This window comes from Syngnathoides biaculeatus, chromosome 12 (assembly GCF_019802595.1).
Source record: "Syngnathoides biaculeatus isolate LvHL_M chromosome 12, ASM1980259v1, whole genome shotgun sequence".
In the NCBI taxonomy this organism is placed as follows: Eukaryota; Metazoa; Chordata; class Actinopteri; order Syngnathiformes; family Syngnathidae; genus Syngnathoides; species Syngnathoides biaculeatus.
Genome location: NC_084651.1, coordinates 2029607 through 2050265, shown reverse-complemented (window position 1 = coordinate 2050265; position 20659 = coordinate 2029607). Strand labels below are relative to the sequence as shown.

The window sequence follows — 20659 nt, the reverse complement described above, 5'->3', positions numbered from 1 at the left end:
AACATCATATAGGTGCGCAAAATATGGCTTGCACATGGCTCGCTCTGCTCTTTTATAAAAAATATGATTTACGTAATTTCCGGCCTATAAGCCGCGACTTTTTTCACATGTGGTTATGTGGTGATGCGGCTAATTTGTGCATTTTTTCTAACGCCCGCAAGCACTCGAGCGGAAAAGGTAAGAGTGAGACCAGTGGAATATATGTGCCAAGGAAGTGACTTTTACCGGCGTCTTTGTATTTTCTTTTCAACCCATGCAGGGTGGCAATTGTTTGCTTTATTGAGATAAAAGTCTGCTAACAGGCCACAATCAAGGAAATTTTTTTTTTTTTTCGTTTAGAGGGTACAAGAGTTTTCTTAGTAGGGCCCTGTAGCTCGGTGGTTAGAGCACTGGTTTGGTAAACCAGGGGTTGTGGGTTCGTATCCCACTGGGGCCTCCACTCCCTGAGAAGGGTTGCGTCAGGAAGGGCATCGGGCGTAAAAATTGTGCCAAACATATATGTGCGTTCATCTGAGATGACACGCTGTGGCGACCCCGAAAGGGACAAGCCGAAAGAAACTTACTTTTAGAGTTTTCTTAGTAGATCATCCCAAAAACCAGAATAAAACACTTAAATATTTTGACATACTGAAGGATATGATGCGTGAAAATCATAATGTCCCAAAAATGGGACGCTCCCTGCGAATGGGTTAAACCGGCCCTGTTAGTGCTGTGCTACCGTTAGCGCTGTGCTAGCATGTTGCTGCTGTGTTACTGCCGTGTCTCGGTGATTTAGGTATGTTTTTTTTTTTTTTTTTTACTGGCTCTGTTAGTGCTGTGCTACCGTGTTGCTACTGTGTAGCTGCCGTGCGTTTTTTTTTTTTAGCGGTATGTTTTTTTTACCCCCAACCAGCTCTGTTCCTACCGTGTTGTTAAGCAAAGCTAAGATATTAAAACTTTTAAAACTCTTGTAAATATCTCATGCTTCAATGCGCGTTTCAATGTGGGCACTTGCGGCTTTTACACAGGTGTGGTTGATTTACCCATATACAAATATCAATTGTTATCGTACTGATTATTCATTCCAAAATAAATGGTATTACCTCATCTGTGGCGTACAGTAGATGCAATCATTCATTCACCATAATAGAAAAAAAATATCCTCCACTTCCATACTAATTCAAACTGCAGCACACGCCCGAGTAAGGCAATAACCAAACCTTGTGCGTGCGAGTTTGGTACAACAAGAGCACGATTTGGTATGTTAATCAGATACAGATCTGGCAACACCAACTCTGGCCCCTCCACCCCACCCTCCAAAAAAAAACCAACCCACTCAAGGCCAGCCAACACTGCAAAACCATAAACCTAACCTGTTGCAACTTTGCAAAAATGCTGTGCCATGACCAAAAAAAACAAACAAAAATTGCACAACTGAAATGCTCGCGATATGAACAAAATCTGCACTGCTGCCGTATTATTGTGTGTTACTGGGCGACTGTCGATCATCAGAGCTGGAGGACAAAGTAACCAGCTTAAGTGGGTCAGAAGGACAAAAGCATACGCACACAAAAACACACACACACACACACACACACAGATGCGATTACAGTTGCGAGAGTGAGCGGCAGTGAAGTAGTCGGATAACTACGGCGGAAGGTTTTTCGGTTCTCAGGCTCTCAAGCGATTACTGAAGTTGTCCGCGCTAACATGCGCAAGGCAAAACGAGCCACATTGCACGACGTAGCGATATACAACATTAAATGTGAAAATATTCATAAACAATACAAATTAAAAAAAAACATTTACAATCAGGTTACTTTTGTCTCGTGTTCCACACAAACAAAAAGGAATTTGCCATGCTTTGCAGTGGCAAGAACAACATGTCACATGAAAAATGTGCAACATCCATTCATCCATTTTCTGAGCCGCTTATCCTCACAAAGGTCACCAGAGTGCCGGAGCCTATCTCAGCTGCCATCGGGGAGGAGGCGCGTTGCACCCTGAACTGGTTGCCAGCCAAACGCAGGGCAAAAAATGCACAACAATAACATAAAATAGAATAATCTACAATATATAATTAACTCCTTCTTTGCTGTGGACATTTATATTTGTTAATTGGAACCCAGAGGTTTACTGCAATCGATCTATATATTTGTCAAGTAGATTTTTTTCATTATTCAATTAGAAAATTAAGTAACTAAATTAAAACTACATTTCGCTCATATTTACGCTTTCATTCGTCGCTCACCACTCAAGCCTGCAACAACCATCGCTTTGTTTTTGTGCTGTGTTAAGAACGTCAACTAATCATGCAAAATATTTCTTTTTTATCCATTAACTTAATCAATGGGATAATTGATCGACTACTCTGTTCTGAAAATATTCTACAGCTCCAGCCCTAATAGTGAAAGGATTTGAAATGATCTTCTCAGGTTACACTGAATTACTTCTGCTTTCGATATTACATGCATTTCAGATCTTTTTTCGATACAAGGAAACGTGTTTTTTCTTTGTATCTGAACAGCCCAAAAAATTTCTGTCGCGTGTCTGATGAAACCAAAAACTTGTAAAACATCGACTCGCCAACAGTAAGCCTATACCTGACCAAAAAGCTGCGCGGGTTGTATCGATTTATCAAACAACATATAAAGAAGCCGTCCAATCGCGTATCTGTCGGGTCAGCGTTAATGATTGAAAAATTCTCATCAGCGCTTTGTGTCGGCCATATTTCTTTTGTCTGTGTAGCGTCGCTGAGGTTGTTTTGATGGGATTAGTCGGGATAATTAGAGCATGGGGATGGAGGCCGGAATGCTGTTATCGAGGCTTGTGGCAGATGCCTGTTTCAAACAAACACGCAGACGCACGAGAACATGACACAGATTAAAGTTCAGACTCATTATTTGCCATAATGACCCCCCCCCCCCTTAGATGAAAATATTTATGGGTCTAAGAATTGCTAATGATACTGACGCCCTGAAAAGTCACGTGACAGGAAGAACAGTCTGGCAAGCTGTTGTTATTAAAGGATCAACAAGGATACTGCATTGATTTAAAACGGCCAAATCGTGGAGGTTTGTAAAAAGTCGCAAAAGGGAACCAAAGAGTCTCTTCCCGCACCCAAAAAATTGTTTGGTTTAATCGACTACGCCGTTCCTGTGTCTGCGCTCAAAAATAATATCCACTACATGCGAGTTGTTCTTGGTTCAAAACAAAACGGGGATTGGTTGCACATGAGCAGAATGTGATAATTATATTTTTAGAAGGGAGAAGAGGTTTCAATGATGCCACATAATCGCATGCATCCATGTGGCGATCTTCTAAGCAACGGCTATTTGAACACAACACATGTAGACAGACACAGACAACAATACTTATGTGCACAAATCCTTCATTATCTGAAAAAAAAAAAAAAAAAAAAAAAACAGATATAACTACACATTCCGGAATCACTTACAGTAGTTGTGAAACTCGTCTACGTTTGTGTGCATGACAGTCTTACAAGCCAGACGGAGCCTAAATGAATTTGTCATGATGAAAGTACTGTATACTCTTTATCCATCCATCCATCCATTTTTGTTCTTTCCGCTTATCCTCACAAGGGTCGCAGGGAGTCCTCGAGACTATTCAGGCTTTCAACGTGCAGGAGGCCGGGTACACCCTGAACTAGTTGCCAGCCAATCACAGGGGACATAGACACAACCGGGCGCACTCACAATCGCACCTAGGGGCAATTTAGAGTGTCCAATTAATGTTGCATGGGGGGCATTTTTGGGGACGCTGGAACAGATTAATAGCATTTCCGTTCATTGCCTGATGCTCTTCTATGGCAAAGAGTTCAACTACGGTTATCATTATACTTGCATTCTTTGCCACCACCTCTCAACTGTGGTGTCACAAAAAGTCAAAGAAAAAGCAAAACACAGTTGCTCCTCGTCACGTTCACTGAGCTGACGTCTCAGGTGTCGGTCTGAGCCTCTGGACTGAAGCCCCAATTGTGCTACTTTTGGGGTTGGTCTGTTCTTGGAGCTGAACAGGAGAGATAGAAGCTGAACAGTACATGCTGGTCTCACAGAATGCGACATGATTCCCCCCCCCCACCCCCCAACCCCCAATCCTGCGTTAGCAAATTAGCTCTTGACGTAGCACAATGACACTTAGAAGACACACTGACAATCATGTCTCACTTTGCTCCCACCCGCTGACACATGGCACCACATTCTTATCACCCTGCTGTGAAGTTCTGATGTCATGCACGCATGGGAGCACCCTCCGTTTGCCGCCTCCACCTTAATGCATCATGCGCTCACCCCCAGCCACCATTTTATGTGCGAGAAGAACTACAGTGAACTTTGTCTTTAGGGCAGAGAAAACATTACAGACCCACCCGAATAGGTGAAAATCTGGGGAAAGCTCATCAAAAAAAACACTTTTTTTTTTAAAGATTTACTTCCTTACATGCTTTTTTAAGCACATTTAATTGCATCAAATTCATTATTAAAATACACTTAATAAAATACATCTGAACAACAAAATACAAATTGAAAGCATGAAATATGTATAAAAAATGTGCCTTTAAGAGGCTGGGCCTGCTGCGGTACTGTATCACATCGGCATGTGAGAGTCTAGACGTGAGCTGTGGATGACAGCAGCTCCTGCACGCGTGTGTTTGTCTTTTTGCTTTTCGGTTTTCCCAGCATTCAACTAACACCTGAAATTGTCATTGTGTCCTCAGCTCTGCTTTCCCGCATGCAAAGGCGGCATTATGATAGGTAAGACAGTGCATAAAAAAAAAAAAAAGGATCATATGATGTATAAATATTGCCGGTTACCCAAATGGGTTAAGCCAACATTGCAGCTCTGCTTAGCTTTTGAGACGGATGGTCTCACGCACCAATCAATCATGGGGCACATATACACCGTAGACAAATGAGGATTCAGAATCATCACACTGTGCTACCAGAGCAACGTGCTGCCCAATTTAATATTCCATCCCCTAATTGTAAAAATTGCTCATCCTCATTAGGGCTGCGGGTGATCTGGAGTCTGTCCCAACTGACTTTTGGCAAGATACCCTGGACTTAATAAACATGGATTCATTGCGCCTCTTTGAGGAGTTACACGGAGGAGAGGCAGGATACGCCGGGGACCGCTCCACAGACCACCGCGGAGCACATAGACAAACAAGCATCTACACTCACATTATAGATCGTTTCGAGTGTTCAGTGACGCTAACGTGCATGTTTTGGGAATGTCGGAGGAAGACAGAAGACGCAGAGTGCATCGTGGGAAGACTGGAAACATTCATCAACGTTCCCAAATGTATCCTTCAATATGTATTCTGAGCTACATGCATATGCATAACCTGCAAGCCCAAAACACAGCTCTCAACTTTTTTAAGCATCAATCGTTACCATAGGAACCGCTCCACGTTGACATTTTGCTTGTACTGTACTTCCAATCAAGACGGCTGAAAGTGACTCTTCCCTAATACAGATGTGTTCAATGACATCAGATATTCAATTTCATTTCATGTGACATTTCCACACGCAGATATTTTCTTACGCAAAAATTTAAAGGGATGCGCAACCTTGACTAGCATCGAGCTAAGGTTGAAGCTAATGGTGGAACCATACATCATCTAGTGTGGGCGTGTGTTATTGAATCAAAAGAGGCTGATTTTGATTTAAAAAAAAAAAAAAAAAAAAAAAAAAAAACCGCCAGCCGAGTCTTCGCGTGAGGTCAACGATGGATGCAGTGATTTCACGTTAGCACAGCAACAGCTAACAAATTGTCAGAGACGTCGTGCTGAACATTTGTCATCGCAAATGAGGACAATTACACCCCAGCGACGTTCCGCTTAGTCTGGGCGCGGCGAGCGAGGGAGCCAGCAAGCGCTGGAACGAACGTGAGGAGACGTCAACACGAACGGAGCCTTTAGCATCGAGGCTAACGCGGAGCTAACGTCAGCCCGCTCAGCCGGGGGACATTCTTTCGCATCGCGTCCAAAACATGTCCGCTTACCTCATAGTAACGCCTCCATGGTGAAATACTGCACAAAGTCGCTCCTTCCCTCAACCTGACGAACTTGGCGTCGCCGGATCGCCTCGTTTTATTCCCCAACGCGCCCCTCACAGTTTTTCCTCCCTCCTGTGATTCTCCTCCGGCGTTGCTGCTTCCGAAATCCCGACCGTGCGCTTGAGTGCGAGGCGAGCGGGGACGCTTGGGAAAATGGGAGGGGCGATGTCGTCAAGTATCGCGGGATTTAGTACGTCGAATGGTTGAAGCCAGTTTGCCGCCATCTTGGTATCTCCCAAAACGGGTGGAGTACATGGTTTACAGGTTGGATTATGGGGTTGAAGCCAGGGGGCCGCCATCTTGACACTCCCAAAATGTGTGGAGTACATGGCTAACAGGTTGGATTGTGGGGGGGGGGGGGGTTCTCAAAGTTTGGCATGTAAGAATTAAAACTGGTCGTGTGAGCTTGACATTATTTCAGTTATGGTAACATGAAGGATTTTTAATTTGTAATAACCCAAAAAAGGCTAAGTGCAGAGGAAAGACGTATAACACTGTGACTAATAAGAAACCTTGCATATTACCGAGGGCGGCGGGAAGGTGGATCAGCTGGTAAAGCGTTGGCCTCACAGTTCCGAGGTCCCGGGTTCAACCCCGGTCCCGCCTGTGTGGAGTTTGCGTGTTCTACCCGCGTGCCTGCGTGGGTTTCCTCTGGGCACTCCAATTTCTTCCCACATCCCAAAAACATGCACCATTAATTGGACACTCTAAATTGCCCCTGGGTGTGATTGTGAGCGCGGCTGTTTGTCTCAATGTGCCCTGCGATTGGCTGGCTACCAGTTTAGGATGTCCCCCGCCTCCTGCCCGTTGACATAGTTTCCAGCAGTCCCCGCGACCCTCGTGAGGATAAGCGGCAAAGAAAATGGATGGACGGATTACATAGGGCCCGATTTCCGTGACACATTAACTTTTCCCAAAATATGCTGTGAAGCACTATCATAATAACATAGAAAACTAATAAGCATTTTTTTAGTCATAAAAACCTTACATTTTCAGTCAATCAGTTACTATATTTTTGGAAATAAGGTCTGGCAATGGGAAAATACATGCCAAACACATTGTTCATTTGTTGTCTCTGCGACGTCCCATTTTAGACAGAACATTTCAACTTGTTTCCGCGCATTTGATTTGCAGAGTTCTGTATTATGAAATTCATCAAAAATTTCACAAAAAAATTTTGTTTTCTTGCTTATCCACTGGTGAACGTTGAGATCGCTTTTTCGAGAAAAACCGTCGGCCTAAAAAGGTGAAGCAGAGCTTGAACAGTGAACAACAACAACCGTGAATTGAACTCATCAAAAAATGGAAAAAAAAAAAAACATTACAAAGAAATTTCAAAAGTGTCAAACTAAATCTTTCTAACTTAGCTGTGGAATGTTTTCTCACAGCCACGTAACTGGCTATTAAGACAGTTAAACACTGTCGCTACACAGGTCGGCAGCGTGCTTGTTTTGGGAGTACCAAGATGGCGGTTGGCGACTTCAGTTTTGATATGTGTAACTACTTCAATATTGTAATGTCCCCAAATGTGGTGGAGAATAGAATAGAATAGAATAGAATAGAATAGAATAGAATAGAATAGAATAGAATAGAATAGAATGGAATAGAATAGAATAGAATAACACAAAGATAATGTTCCACATATTATCATTTCACACAACTTGGTGTGTGAAATGCAATAAAAGCAATCCAAAACATGAATAATAATTGAACGTAGCAGTAATAAAAAGCAATGAATAAAATAAAATGAAATTCCAGAGTGATCAGATGTGCATTTGTAAACATTTTCTTGTACTCTTGTACAGTTTATTAAAATGCTCCAAGGCTGTTTGTTGCACTTATAAATATGATGGTAATGTTTAAAATGTGTGATTGTACATCTAAACAATGCCTTTTGGGTATTGGTCTGTTATAAAAATTATACAATAAATATTAATTATCCACTTGCGACGTATTGCACTTGAATAATTTAGAGAAGAAAAGGAGTCTGGTGAATTATGCAGAATTTTGATGATGGCATTAAATAGTGAATAAAACACTGAACCTCGCAGCACATATTTTAACCTCTCTGGACAAAATACATTTTTGCAGAGAGAAAAATCTGATGAATTCAGAAAATGATACTTTGGACTTAAAATTTTCGATTATATTAAACCTGTTGCAAATTTGCACCCCCTGCCCGGAAACGAATGAATTGTGAATTATGAATCTTAAAATAAACTTTTGCTGCAGGTGTGTGAGAAGGAAGCTGTAGTGCCTCGGAGCTGCCAAAAGATGGCGCAACGACGCAAATGCATCACTTGACTTTTGAACAAACGAAAAAGAAAGAAGTCACCTGACACGAGCGAGAAAACCAAATACAAACGGCAGCGCAGAATATCGTCATTCTAATTAAATAAGATTTGAATTCGGGATCCGAACCCAACAACCGAAATTTGAGGTACAACAACATGAAAGGTTTATTTTGCCGTATTAACGGCAGCGAGCTCAAATTCGTCACACAGGAAACGGTGAGCTTGTTTTCCCGTTTGTGCCGGCAAAGCAATTAACTGAATGAAAATGAAATGAAGTGCTTTTTAACTAACAAGGGAAGCTTTATTTTTTTTTTTTCCTGTTTCGTATGAGACTGCTTAGGCCTGTGAAGCTGTCAAGCATCATTTCTCTTTTGTGATGATTCCCTCGCTAGACGCTTCCCGAGGTCCTCGGTGGCCATGACGTCAGGATCCACGTGAAGGCGTGTGGCCTCAGCCCGCTGGACCTCAAGGTAATCAAATCCTGTCATATGGATGATAACCTTTTTTCCCAAAAATGTATTGTCAGTGATATCGCGATGCTCGTACTTGTTGCAGACCTGATGCTCTCTGTTTGTTGCATGCTGCAGTTTCTCGAAGACATGGGACTGCAGGGAGATGCCATTCCCCTCGGCAGGGAGGTGACCGGCATCGTACAGCGAGGTGGGATTCAAGTCGCTCACTTTTAAAGAAACGTGTGTCCCGAAAAGGAGGCAGTAAAATGTGCAATCACCCCGTCGCTGCCGTGGACGTTTAAATTAAGCAACTGGAATCTGTTTGTCTGCTTACCGGACGAACATATTCGTCAAGTATGTTTTCCAATTGGTGAACATGGAAGAGTGCCTCGCCCGGCTTGTCTGAAAGTCAGGTTTGATGACTGTTGTCGAGATTCCTGTAGACGGTGTCGTTTCATCGCTCCGGATTTGTGATAAGCACAGCTTTTGAGTAGATGATTCAGATTAGAGGGTGAATTTAGGCTTGTCACGTCACCAATACGGGGTACTCTGCTCTGAAAACAGCTTGCAGTGAATTCAAAAGTTGTTTTTTTTTTTAATTCTGTTATATACAATACCAAATGATAGACCTCGTGCACGTGACGGCGCCATATTGCCTGTCAAACAGAGTGGCTCGACATTGTGAGAGACATTGAACCGGAGGAGAATATTTGCAACACCCGAGACCTGTTGTGCTGTTCGGCGAGACAGATATTCAGAGAGGTCATTTTGTGGAATTCCATCTGAAAAGACCAGAAAATATCGATGGATACGGATCGGCTTTATGGAGGTTAAGTGTAGCCGCAATCGCTTCTGTGTACGTTCCATGGAGACGACTCCGTCCTTTTTTTTTTTTTTTTTTTTTCCCCTCAATCATAATCAATGAATAAGAGTTTGTGTAAAACCAGGGGTCATTTATTGAAATATTGGCATTTGTATTGAATACTAGCCGAAAAGATCGATGGATTCCGGTAAAGGTTAACGTGTGGCCGAACACACTTCCGCGTTCACAAGCCGTCAGCCGTTGTCTTTTTTTCAATCATAGTTAATGAGTGAGAGTTTGTGTAAAACCCGGGGTCATTTATTAAAATATTGGTATTTGTGTTGAATACTAGCTGAAAAGATTCCAGTAAAGGTTAACGTGTGGCCGAACACGCTTCTGCGGTCGCTATGTGGGATTTATTCCTAATTGAGATCCAGCAACTAAGTATTTGTATGCGTCCGGACTTTTTCCGTGTAAATCTGGACGACTTACTCACCAGATCCACGTGTAGATCCAGTTGTCCAAAACAAGAGGAAGCTAATTAAAAGTCCAATTTCTTATCAGCGAAAACATCGACTTTGGCATTAAATACGGGTCCTCTTTATCAATTTTTTTCCACGTGCCGTCGTTTATTTTCACCTTCTAAATGTCTGACGGTATCGGACAAGACTCTGGGCGTCGTGCTACAAGACGTGTTTCCGTGTCGTCTCCAACCGACTTAGCGTTGAGCAATGCTTAGCTTGACCGGCAATATGGCGACGTAAACAAAAGTCACGTGATTTTATGACGTAGGTGCACCAGCTCTATTGGAGGTACAGATGTTTTTTTTTTTTTTTTTTTTATAATGTGGAACAACACCACCAAATCTGTACCCAAAATATTCTCCATCTTTTATTAACTTTCATAGGCTCATAGCAGAAATCGTTGAGCTTCCTCGTATATCGACATTTCCCAAAACAATGGCAGACATTCCAATCAGACTTGATTGCTTTGTTGTTGTTGTTTGTTTTTCCAGTAAAAGGTGGGAGATAAATAAAATTTCCTTTCCTTTCTTTTTTTTAATCTCTTTTCTTTCTCTTTTTGTTCTTTCCCTACCTCCTCCGTCCCTGCAGTCGGTCCCAAAGTCACCTTCTTCCAACCGGATGACGAGGTTGTAGGTACGTTACCCGCAACGCTTCACTCGCTTGCAACGCCAGCTTCACCGATCCCGCCGGTCTGCGCCAGGTATTCTTCCGCTGGACTCCGTCTGCTCGGGACTCAGTGATGTCATCGACATTAATGAACAGTATTTAGGTAAGACGGACTCTCGTTTACACGCGCGCACAAACGCGCTGGCTTTGTTTTGAAGTCACTCTCGGCCACGTCTTTATGATCGCTCGGCGCTTCTCCTGGTTTTCATGAACGATGTTGTAACCCTGAGTCGTCGTCTGTGTTTGCCGTGCAGTTGAGAAGCCGTCCAAATTGAGCTGCACGAGCGTGGCGGCGGCGCTGGAGGACGGCCTGCGCGCGTACACCGCCCTCCACACCCACGCCCGCATGGCGGCCGGACAGACGCTCCTGGTGTTGGACGGCGCCAGTGTACGCGCATCCCGTTCGTCGCAATTATGAAGGATGAAGACCCCAACCCCCGGCCATGTTGTTGTTTTATCCCCCCCCCATTTAGTCTTTTGGCCTGATGTGCATCCAGCTGGCGTCTTACCACGGCGTGAAGGTTCTGACCACGTCACGCTCGCAGGAGCAGCACAGCTTCTTGGAGCAGCTGAGGCCCAGCGTAGGTCTGTCTTCACATGTAGGAATTTATTCTTTGACATTTTGAATGATGAGCGTGTTGTCTAGCTCTGTATTTACAGTAAATCAGTGATTCCCAACGACTGCCGCATCGTCATCGGGAGCCTTTCAAATGTCTTTTTTTTTTTAATCTTTTTTTCCCTCCCCCCCCCCCTTGTTTCCCTCAGGTGTTCAGGAACCTCTTGTGGGTGAGATGTTCACCGTCTTTTCTGAGTATTTTCCTGCTAAAAAGTCTCCCATCTACTATTTAAACATGCAATCTTATCAATGGTTTTGTTGAGTAGACATGATGAAAAATATTAACCCGTTCACGGGCAGGGTGGCAATTTTTTGCCTTATTGAGATAAAAGTCTCCTAACAGGCCACAATCAGGGAAAAAAACCCTCCTTTATCATTTTAACGCATAAAACAAAGGGCAAAAAAGATGTACCTTCTCACGGGCAGCGTCCCAAAACTGGGACGGGCATGTTATCAGTTCTGTGAAGTGGCATATACTAGAGATATGTTTATTAATGAATTCTCATTCTAGAACGACACTTACGCATTAATAATACTGACGGATTAACATTTTGAAGATAAACCTGGTTGCATACTGACCTTTCTCCCTTTCTTCTCTTGGAAAATGTGTACTTGAGGCAGCCGTGTTGGGTCAGGAAGGAAAGGGAAATAACTCTGACCGATGAGTTATCCTCTCCGGAAAGCAAATTATGACTTCAGATTAAAACACTTCAATATTTTGATATCCTGAAGTATATAATGCATGAAAATCAAGTCTGACTGCACACCACCAATCAAAATGTCATAAAAATAATGTTCAGTGAATATAAAAAATCCACACACCCCAGGTAAATGACACATTTTTGTGATGTAAAGTTTGAGCAAGATAAATAATTTCAAAACTTTAACCTCAATAATTTAATTGAAAAAAAGCACTGACAAGGTGTTTGCAAAAGTTTGCACACCCTCTTATAACAGGATTTATCCGTCGCCTTCAGACTCGTGTTAAATGGGAATCGCTAATCACCTTCTGCCTCTTTTGAAACCCCCCCCCCCCAAAAAAAAATGTCACTTCTTCTTGTCAGCTGAAATGATGATCTCGTCTCAATTTAAAATTTGCTTATTGTTACATGTGGCCCACATGAGTTGAAAACTAAATGTATTATTCTGTGGTGTAAATAGCAGCAGGTTAATTGTACCGTTTACCTTGTGGACCAGTTTTTATTCACTCATCCTGTCACGATACCTCGCTGGCATCCATGAACAAAGATGCATTACTTGAGGTAAATAAGTTTCATATTTCACCATTGAAGTGAAAGTTCCACACCCCACTGAGATCTCGGTGATTTGGATTCACTGATTTATCATATATTTGAACACTGGAAATGACCAAATGGGCATTTGTCACCGCAGCGAGGGTGATTCCCGTCCACAAAAACCCGTCGAAGCTTCTCCCGGCGGTTCTGGAGGAGACGGGGGGTCTGGGAGTGGACATAGTTGTGGACCAGGGAGGTAAAATAAAAAAAAAACAAACAAACAAAAAACACTTTGTTTCTGTGTCAGTTATATGCAAATTGTGCTTGTTGTCTTAAGTTAGTCTGCGAGAAAAAGAGCAACCAGAAGAGGAGGAGGAGGAGGAGGAGGAGGAAGAGGCGGCGACGTTTCTCCCGCACAAGCACGACATCATCAGTGTGTTGGCAGTGGGCGGCCACTGGGTCACGTCCCAGCAGGACCTCCAAGTGAGCCCATTTGGGCTTTTATCCTGAACAAACGGAAAATATTCGCATACCGCCTCGCTTTTGGGGAGGGCATTAATGGCATTTATGTTCATCGAAGTGACGAAAATGTATTCAATACAGGGTGCTGCTTTCATTCGAATCATCTTTCCCCATTGAAATGAATGGAAATGCCATTAATTCGCTCCAGCCTCCCCAGCAAAGCCAACATGTTTTGGTCACGGCTGCTCAGTAAGCAGCACCGTGATCGGTAATAACGTTTTTCGCAGAGGACAAAGAATATATGCCCGTGTGTATTCATTGTCAACATTTATTGCCACACCTTTCGTGTTCGACAGTACCATTTGCTTCAAGCACTAAAGCTATATCTATGTTATAAGCTGTCAAATTTCAGGTTCTGAGTATATAAAAATTCCCTGCAATTTTTGGGTGCTCAACTATATTTGCAATGTGCGTTTTAAGAAGTTTGAATGCGTTTCAAGTGTGAGTAGGTCAAAGTCAGTATATTTAAGACCCATTTTCTTTATATCCTGTTTATAATCGGGTCTGGAAGGTAAAAGGGATTCACTGTCCATGTTTTTTTTTTTTTTTTTTCATTTTGTTTTGCTGCAGTTGGATCCTCCCGACAGCAGGTTGATGTTCTTGAAGTCAGCCTCCGTGTCCTTCCTCAACTCTCAAGTGTGGTTGGCTTCGTCTTCCCAGCAGGGTCGATACCTCCGTATCCTTGGCCAACCCGCGTGCAATCAATCCGAGGCTCAATCAACCTCACGCGCGCTTCTTTAACAGCTCGCTGGCAGATATTCTTCGGGACATCGTGGAGAAGATGTCGTCTGGGGTACTCAGGTACGGAAACAGTCTGCTACGTGCTTCCCCCTGTTGGTGTGGAGTGTGAATGCACCCTTGTCCGGATTTGACAAAAGTCCACTTGAACAAATCTTCACATTTGCTTTGCCGAAAGGAATTGTTCTGCAGAATTTGATGCAACTGTAATTCGTAGATGAATGGATGAGTGGTAAAATGTTGAACATGAGGACTGTGCAAAAGTGTAGTGGGAATAGAAAGGAAACTCTTATGGAGCCCACATTGTCACTCTTGCGCTTACACAAGTATTTAATGGATAAGATCTTAAATACGACGGAAATGGTCTTTTTTTAAAAAAAAAAAAAAGTCCAATCCTTTTTTTTTTTTCCGACTTGCAGATAGGCTGAAGATTCTTTAGAACATTTCTGTCCCAATGACTTCACTGAGACGAGTGTGCAAAGTGTCTTCTTCCCCCCCCGTAGACCTCAACCCGAGGAGGCGGTGCCTCTCCAGGACGCGGCCGCCGCCATGGAGAACGTGCAGCTCCAGCACAAGAAAAAGGCCGTGGTGGAAATGTGACGACACTCTTCAACGCACTCGGACCTTCACGACTCGTTGAGTCGATTCTGACGGGGCCAGCGGACACCTGACCAGCAATCTACTTGGTTTATTCATGTACAGATGCACAAAGGTCGCCTCTCCCCGCTGCAGTTATGTTGATAGTAAATCGCAATACACATCTCATATTTTGCCGCATAAAGTGGAGCATTGTCTCCATGTTGTTGTGTCAACATCCTCAATAAAGTCCAGCCAGTGTGAGGAATTTGTCTTTTTCCTCATAGTTTCTACTAAGTTTCATCTCTTGCGGCATTATTTTGGGGTCGAACCCGCGAGTGTCTGTCTGCGAGACGTTCATCCACGTCCGTGTGGGCGGCCTCAGCTTGGGAGCCACTCAGCGAGCGAAGGCATTTTCCCAGGATGCATTTCTCCTCCAGCCACAGTGACTCGACCAGCCGCAGCTGCTCTCTGAGCGAGGGCTCCCCCTGTTGGAGGACCTTGCTAATCTGCATCGGAAAAAGAACAAATGGAGCAGAGGTAGAAAGTATTGAATTGGGGGAAAAAAAAAAAAAAGGGCTGTGATGAAGTATTTGCACTTTGTTGCCGTACTTTAAGTATTTTTCAGATAACTTATTTTTATTCCCTACATTTAAAACCAGATATCTGTACTTTCACCATTCAGAAATTCTCCACCTAATCTGAAAAAAAAAAAGTGTATTCGAACGATGTACATTCATCCATCAATCCATTTTGTTTCCCGCTTATCCTCACTAGGGTCCCCGGAGGGCTGGAGGCGGGGTACACCCCGAAGTGCTTGCCAGCCAATCACAACGCACATGGAGACAGACGACTGTCGCACTCACAATCACACCAGGGGGCAATTTAGAGTTTATTTTGGGGATGTGGGAGGAAACTGAAGTTCCCGGAGAAAACGCGGCGGGGCCGGGATTCAACCCTGGACCTCAGAACTTTAAAGCTGTGCTGCCTGTGTACAGCCGAAAGTGGGGTATTATTTGTTGTGCGGATATTCAAATGTTAAGATATATATTTAAAAATATATATTATTTATTAATTTATAATATTTAAACGTTAAAATGTTTGTAAATAGATTCATACTTCTAACATTTTTTTACACATGAATTTATTATTTATATTTAAATTTTAAAATGGGAAATGGGTTTGTAAATAGATTCATACTTCAAACTTTTTTTTTTTTTTTTTTTTAAATACACCAATCTACTTGTACATAAATAATGAATGTTGAATGCTTTTTTTTCCCACTCTAGGTAAGAGTACTTTTCCCTAATGTTTTCCTACGCGCTCATTCACCTTCTCGAGAGCCGCGATGGCGTCTCGCAGGAGTCGTCGGCACAACGCCGCCGCCGTTTGGACGCTCTGCCGCTCGGCCGCCTCGCCCACCGCTTGGCCGAGCAACACCGCCTTCCGCCGGTGACTGACGGAACAGATTCGGGCTTAGTTCGAAGGGTCGCCTTTGAGACGGTGGTTGCGAGGAGAGTCTTGTCTTACAAGAGAGTTTGCGGCAGCGCCATCAGCCTGAGGGCAGTCGTCAGCCTCCAGCTGGGACCTTCATCGCACACGCTCAGGTTACTGAGGGACAGCGAGGACAACACCATAACTGCGCGGCTTTGTTCATAATTATCTTTATGAGGAGAAGGTTTGGAAGGGATGTGAGTGAAGAAGATGGCAAAGTGAAATATCTGACCTGAGGAAGTTGTTGTCTTCGAGGAACTTCATCTTCTGCTCCAGACTTGCTGCGTCTCCTTTCAGGACCTCACGCAGCATTTCTTCACAATTACATATCATCAACACTTGTTAAACTGCTGCTATAACTGATACTAGTACTACTATTGCTACTACTAGTACCAGTGCTATTTTATCTCCATTACGCAAGTAGTTCTAATATTGTACTGTATTATATTACAGCGCATATATTTCAGGTTACTACCATTACAACTATGATGACTCCTAATGCTAACATCACGGTAATTACAACTATGATACTACAATTACAACCTCTATGACTACTATACTACTACCAGTGCTACTAGCTACTACCATTGCTACCACTATACTTGTAGTAGTACAGTGGTGCCTCGGTTCTCGAACAAATCGGTACTCGAACGCCCCCAACAACACCCGGAAATAGACCGGCTGACTCGCGAAACGCTCTGTTGTGAATTCCTACCCGGCGAAAAAAAAAAAACCCACAGAAATAACAGAACACGCGCGGCCCGACCTGCTGACCCACCCACAACGCGTTTTGTTATTGTCAATTAAAACGAACCAAAAAAAAAAAAAAAAAAAAAAAGGAAATAACATAACGGGCGGCGGTTGATTCTGTTTTCGAACAAATCGGTTCTCGAACCACCTTCTGGAACAGATTGTGGTGGAGAACCAAGACACCATTGTACTTCCAAAGTGATCACTGCTATTACTAAAGTTCTAATGTCCTATTAGGATTACTACTTTTATAGTATGACTACTAATGTATAATATAACTCAATATTTCGACTGGTACTATACCACTTTTAATATTATTAGTACTTTTTAATTGTACTAACAATGCTATGACTAGTCCTACAACAACTACCTTGACTACTACTACTCACCCGCATCCACGTAGACTACGCTGTGCGGGTTGTCGGGGGCGATGAAGCCGTACTCCAGCAGCAGGCGCTGGTTGTCATGGGAACCGTAGTTGATGAAGGCCTGCCGGAAGCGCGGCGTCCCACCCGCACTCCTGATCTCGTAACTTCTGGTCTCGTGGTTGAAACCGGCTTTGACCTGATGAACAACAAGGACATCCATAAGGACTTTGAGGTATGAATTTCCTAACGATTTACCGTAACTCCCGGCCTACAGAGCGCACCTGGTTATAAGCGGTACAGAGAAAGAGTTTAACGCTAGCTTATAACCAGGTGCGCTAACGCTAGCGCCGCATCACCACATACACCGCAGGGTTGAAAGCATGAAAAAAAAAAAAAAGTCGCGGCTCGTAGGCCGGAAATTGCGGTACATAAATTTGTAGACAAGTCAGTGTGGGGCAATTTAATGAAAAATGCCGTAAAATCATGAATGTTTAACCACTTCTTGCAAACTAGCGTCAATTGTGTTCGTCTTTCAAATCTCTATCCAGTGACATTTTTTGTGACGCCTAATATGGCGGACGGGAGGAGACGAAAAAGCCCACATCAAAACACGAGATATTTACAAATAAAGACGGTAGACAAGAGAGTTTAACGCTAACGCGGGTGCCACGCTAACAGGGACGGATAAAAAAAACAAAACAAAAAAAAAAAAAACATACCGGTAAAAATCACTGAGACACACCAGTAACACGCTGGTGCAGCGCTAATGGGGCCGAACCAGTAAAAGTCACTTCCTTGGCACATCTATTCCACCGGTCTCATTCTTACCTTTTCTGCTCGAGTGCCCCCTTGTGGCCATTAGAAAAAAAATGCACAAAATAGCCACATCACCGCATAAACCGCAGCGTTGAAAGCGTGTGGGAAAAAAGTCACGCATTGTAGGCCGGAATTTCCGGTAGATAACGTGATGTGTACCTGCGCGTCAGGCCGGTGGTTGAGCAAATCCAAAAAGGGAGCCAGCGCGTAATCGTTTTGCCCGTGCAGAAATTCGTTGGACGGTTGAATCATGAAGACGGAGCGGGTGTTGACGCTGCACCACGCCCACCTAGACAAAAAACCAAAACATTTTTCCATTATTTTGATATAATCAGTGGTGGGTGATAAAAAAAAAAAAAAAAAAAGCCATTTTACTCAAGTACACTACAGGACTTCAGTATAGTTTTTCAGGACCTCAGTGCGTCAAAGGTCAACACGTCCTCCACAGGCTGTCTCAGGACTGGCTGCAAAGTCCTGAATCAGAACATCGCACGTGAGCTTGAAGAACAAACGCGATCCCGTTCACCGTTTCAAACGCACTCACCTAAAAAAATCCCGGTTGGACGAGTGCATTTCCCGCACGGTGTCCTCCTGCTCCACCGCTCGCCGCCGCAGTCTGGCGGGAAGGAGCGCGGCGGCGGCGTGGGCGAAATAGGCGGGACACGCGTAGGAGGCAGGAAGGACGCGGACGTACGGCCACCATTCGGCGTCGGGGCCCCTGTGCCGCTCGCACACCAGGAAGACGCAGAGAGCCAACAGAGACGACAGACGCCGCCTCCAGCTAAACGTTTTGGGGCGCCCGCAGGGGAGTGGAGAATTGAGACTATTATTAATAAGACTACTTTGAGCACAACTATTATTGCTATTTCGACCGTTTCCACAGGATTACCTCTTGATATACTGTCCGAGGTAGCTGTCCAGCACAGTGGAGGGTGTCAGGAGACAAGACTCGGGCAGAGAGATCAACAGTTGGCCGGGCTTTGGACACACAGAGAGACGCTTCATCAATTCTTTCCTTCTTTTCGGGGCTCACGCTTGGATGGATGGATGGTGACCCCATCTTACTTTTATGCTCCTGACAGCCTGCAGACCTCGACCTGTGTCTTGAGAGACAACCAACCAGCAAATGTTTCAATTTCTACATGAAATGCACTATTTTACTATTATTGCACTTTCATTATTTGCTTAAATATGACCTTATACATTTAATCAACAGATAAAAGTGTTGCCCATTTGCTAATCAGACAAGGATGTGTTGCGGAGCCGGTGGTTGTCCTTCTTCTTTGTACGCAGAAAAGCGGCTGGCGCCATCCTCCTACCCCGGGCGTTGCCGTGGAGACGAAGGACACCAGATAAGGAGCGGAAAGTTACCATCCGGGCCCAGGATCTGACTGCCACTTCTACCGTGGACCCATACATATTAAAACCTTGCGTTTGCCTTCTTCTTCGGCTATCCTGCCAGAAGACACACCTAGATAAGACCCGGCCGGACGTCTGTACTGCACATTCCTTGGTAATCAATCCATTAGCTGGTAACTTTTTCTAATCATTGGTCATATCTTCCTCGGTTCGTGAACACGCGTTGGGTCCAAACTCGCAAATCCCTACAAGCAATATAAACTGGTGGTTATTACCGGAGAAAAGGGCCGGTTGCAGCAATGTGGACGTGAAGCCTCGCCGGTGGAGAAACCTGAGAAGCTCGACGTACTCAGGTCGGTGGCTCAGAGGGACTGGACGACGACAGGATAAGTTCGCAGACGTGGAAAAATCACTACTGGGTACGGCGGCTACACACGTTGGTTTACAAAATGACTGGGGCACACCGTCACGTTTCTTTTTCCGCTTTCTCGACGTTCGCCCTCGACCGTTCATGACCGCGCCTGGAGTTTGAGCAACCATTCACAAAATTTTAGAGTGATTATTTACTTCGCATTTTTTTTTTCCCAAATCGCACCGTTTGTTTCTGTTTTTACTGCGTTAATACCTGTAGCGATTTGAGACCATTTGAAGCGTCGTTTAATCAAAAACCGCCACGTGGCCGGCTCTTGTTTTTTTCCGGGCATGCGCACTGAGTTATTTTGCGTCACGACGGTGACGTACCAAGCCGCCATTTTCGGCCAGTGGAGGTCGTAGTCTTCCAAAAACTGAAGACTCAAATTCCTCCTACGCCGCAGGATGATAAAAACATCAAATTATAATCATCTTTCAAAAAGTTACTTGTTAATTTTTTTATGTATTCGTGTTGGAATGTGTCATTAAAAAACAAATTGTTGAATCTATTCATGATGTCATTCACTTTCAACTCATTTCTTTGCATGTGTTTTTTTTCCGTTACTTCAATGTTGTGGTTTCTCTAACCCCTAAAATGTTCCCCAGGTTTTGGAGGAAAGAGGCCGTTTTGCGTCTCGTCTGCTCACGAACAACCCCGTGTGATGCTTTGAGAAAAGAGACTTAAATGAATCACTGTCATCATTTACTACACTGCAGACGAATTTCTGAATTATGGAAAAACAGTCAAGTGATTGAAAGCAGGGACAGCACAAACCGCGAAGTTATGCCTCTAGTACTGTAACGTCATTATTTATCGCAGATAAGATTATTTATGTTATTAAAGTGAACCCTAACTGATGTTATTTAGGCAAGCGGATTAGTCAAGAGAGCGAGAAAGTGTCACTCTCTTCTGATGTCAACCAATCTTTCTTTTTCAGACATTCTCAATATCTGGAAATACATTTTATTGACTTTAGTC

At 43.7% G+C, this 20659-nt stretch overlaps 3 protein-coding genes across 11 annotated transcripts in view; 1 reads left to right on the top strand and 2 right to left on the bottom strand.

Moving 5' to 3' along the window:
- Positions 1 to 6197, bottom strand: part of itsn1 (intersectin 1 (SH3 domain protein)) — a 39769-nt gene extending 33572 nt beyond the window's left edge. For all 3 annotated transcript variants that reach the window (XM_061836796.1, XM_061836793.1, XM_061836795.1), the window contains exon 1: positions 6004 to 6197. The gene's annotated coding sequence lies outside the window, so the exon portion shown is untranslated. The remainder of the gene's footprint in view (positions 1 to 6003) is intronic.
- A 2150-nt stretch (positions 6198 to 8347) lies between these two features.
- cryzl1 (crystallin, zeta (quinone reductase)-like 1) lies at positions 8348 to 14589 on the top strand. 5 transcript variants are annotated; one of them, XM_061837308.1, is made up of 13 exons: positions 8348 to 8567; positions 8744 to 8821; positions 8939 to 9011; positions 10718 to 10762; positions 10830 to 10898; positions 11050 to 11183; positions 11269 to 11380; positions 11561 to 11581; positions 12804 to 12902; positions 12988 to 13079; positions 13739 to 13844; positions 13924 to 13969; positions 14410 to 14589. In XM_061837308.1, exons 1-13 carry the CDS (start codon positions 8508 to 8510, stop codon positions 14504 to 14506), a joined length of 1032 nt encoding a protein of 343 aa, XP_061693292.1. In that variant the 5' UTR covers positions 8348 to 8507; the 3' UTR covers positions 14507 to 14589. The 5 variants fall into 5 exon arrangements, with proteins under 5 accessions (XP_061693292.1, XP_061693290.1, XP_061693291.1 ...); XM_061837306.1 differs by having other exon boundaries at positions 12984 to 13079; XM_061837307.1 differs by having other exon boundaries at positions 12984 to 13129.
- Positions 14552 to 20036, bottom strand: setd4 (SET domain containing 4). Of its 3 annotated transcripts, XM_061837305.1 has the most exons (13): positions 19895 to 20036; positions 19734 to 19790; positions 19545 to 19640; positions 18976 to 19013; positions 18800 to 18888; positions 18455 to 18691; positions 18325 to 18384; positions 18070 to 18199; positions 17116 to 17290; positions 16209 to 16290; positions 16013 to 16093; positions 15816 to 15938; positions 14552 to 14998 (listed from the first exon to the last, which is right to left on the bottom strand). In XM_061837305.1, the coding sequence occupies exons 1-13, from the start codon at positions 20019 to 20021 to the stop codon at positions 14776 to 14778; spliced, it is 1518 nt and encodes a 505-aa protein (XP_061693289.1). In that variant the 5' UTR covers positions 20022 to 20036; the 3' UTR covers positions 14552 to 14775. The 3 variants fall into 3 exon arrangements, with proteins under 3 accessions (XP_061693289.1, XP_061693288.1, XP_061693287.1); XM_061837304.1 differs by having other exon boundaries at positions 14552 to 14991; positions 15815 to 15938; positions 19545 to 19790; XM_061837303.1 differs by having other exon boundaries at positions 19545 to 19790.
- Positions 20037 to 20659: the final 623 nt, after the last annotated feature.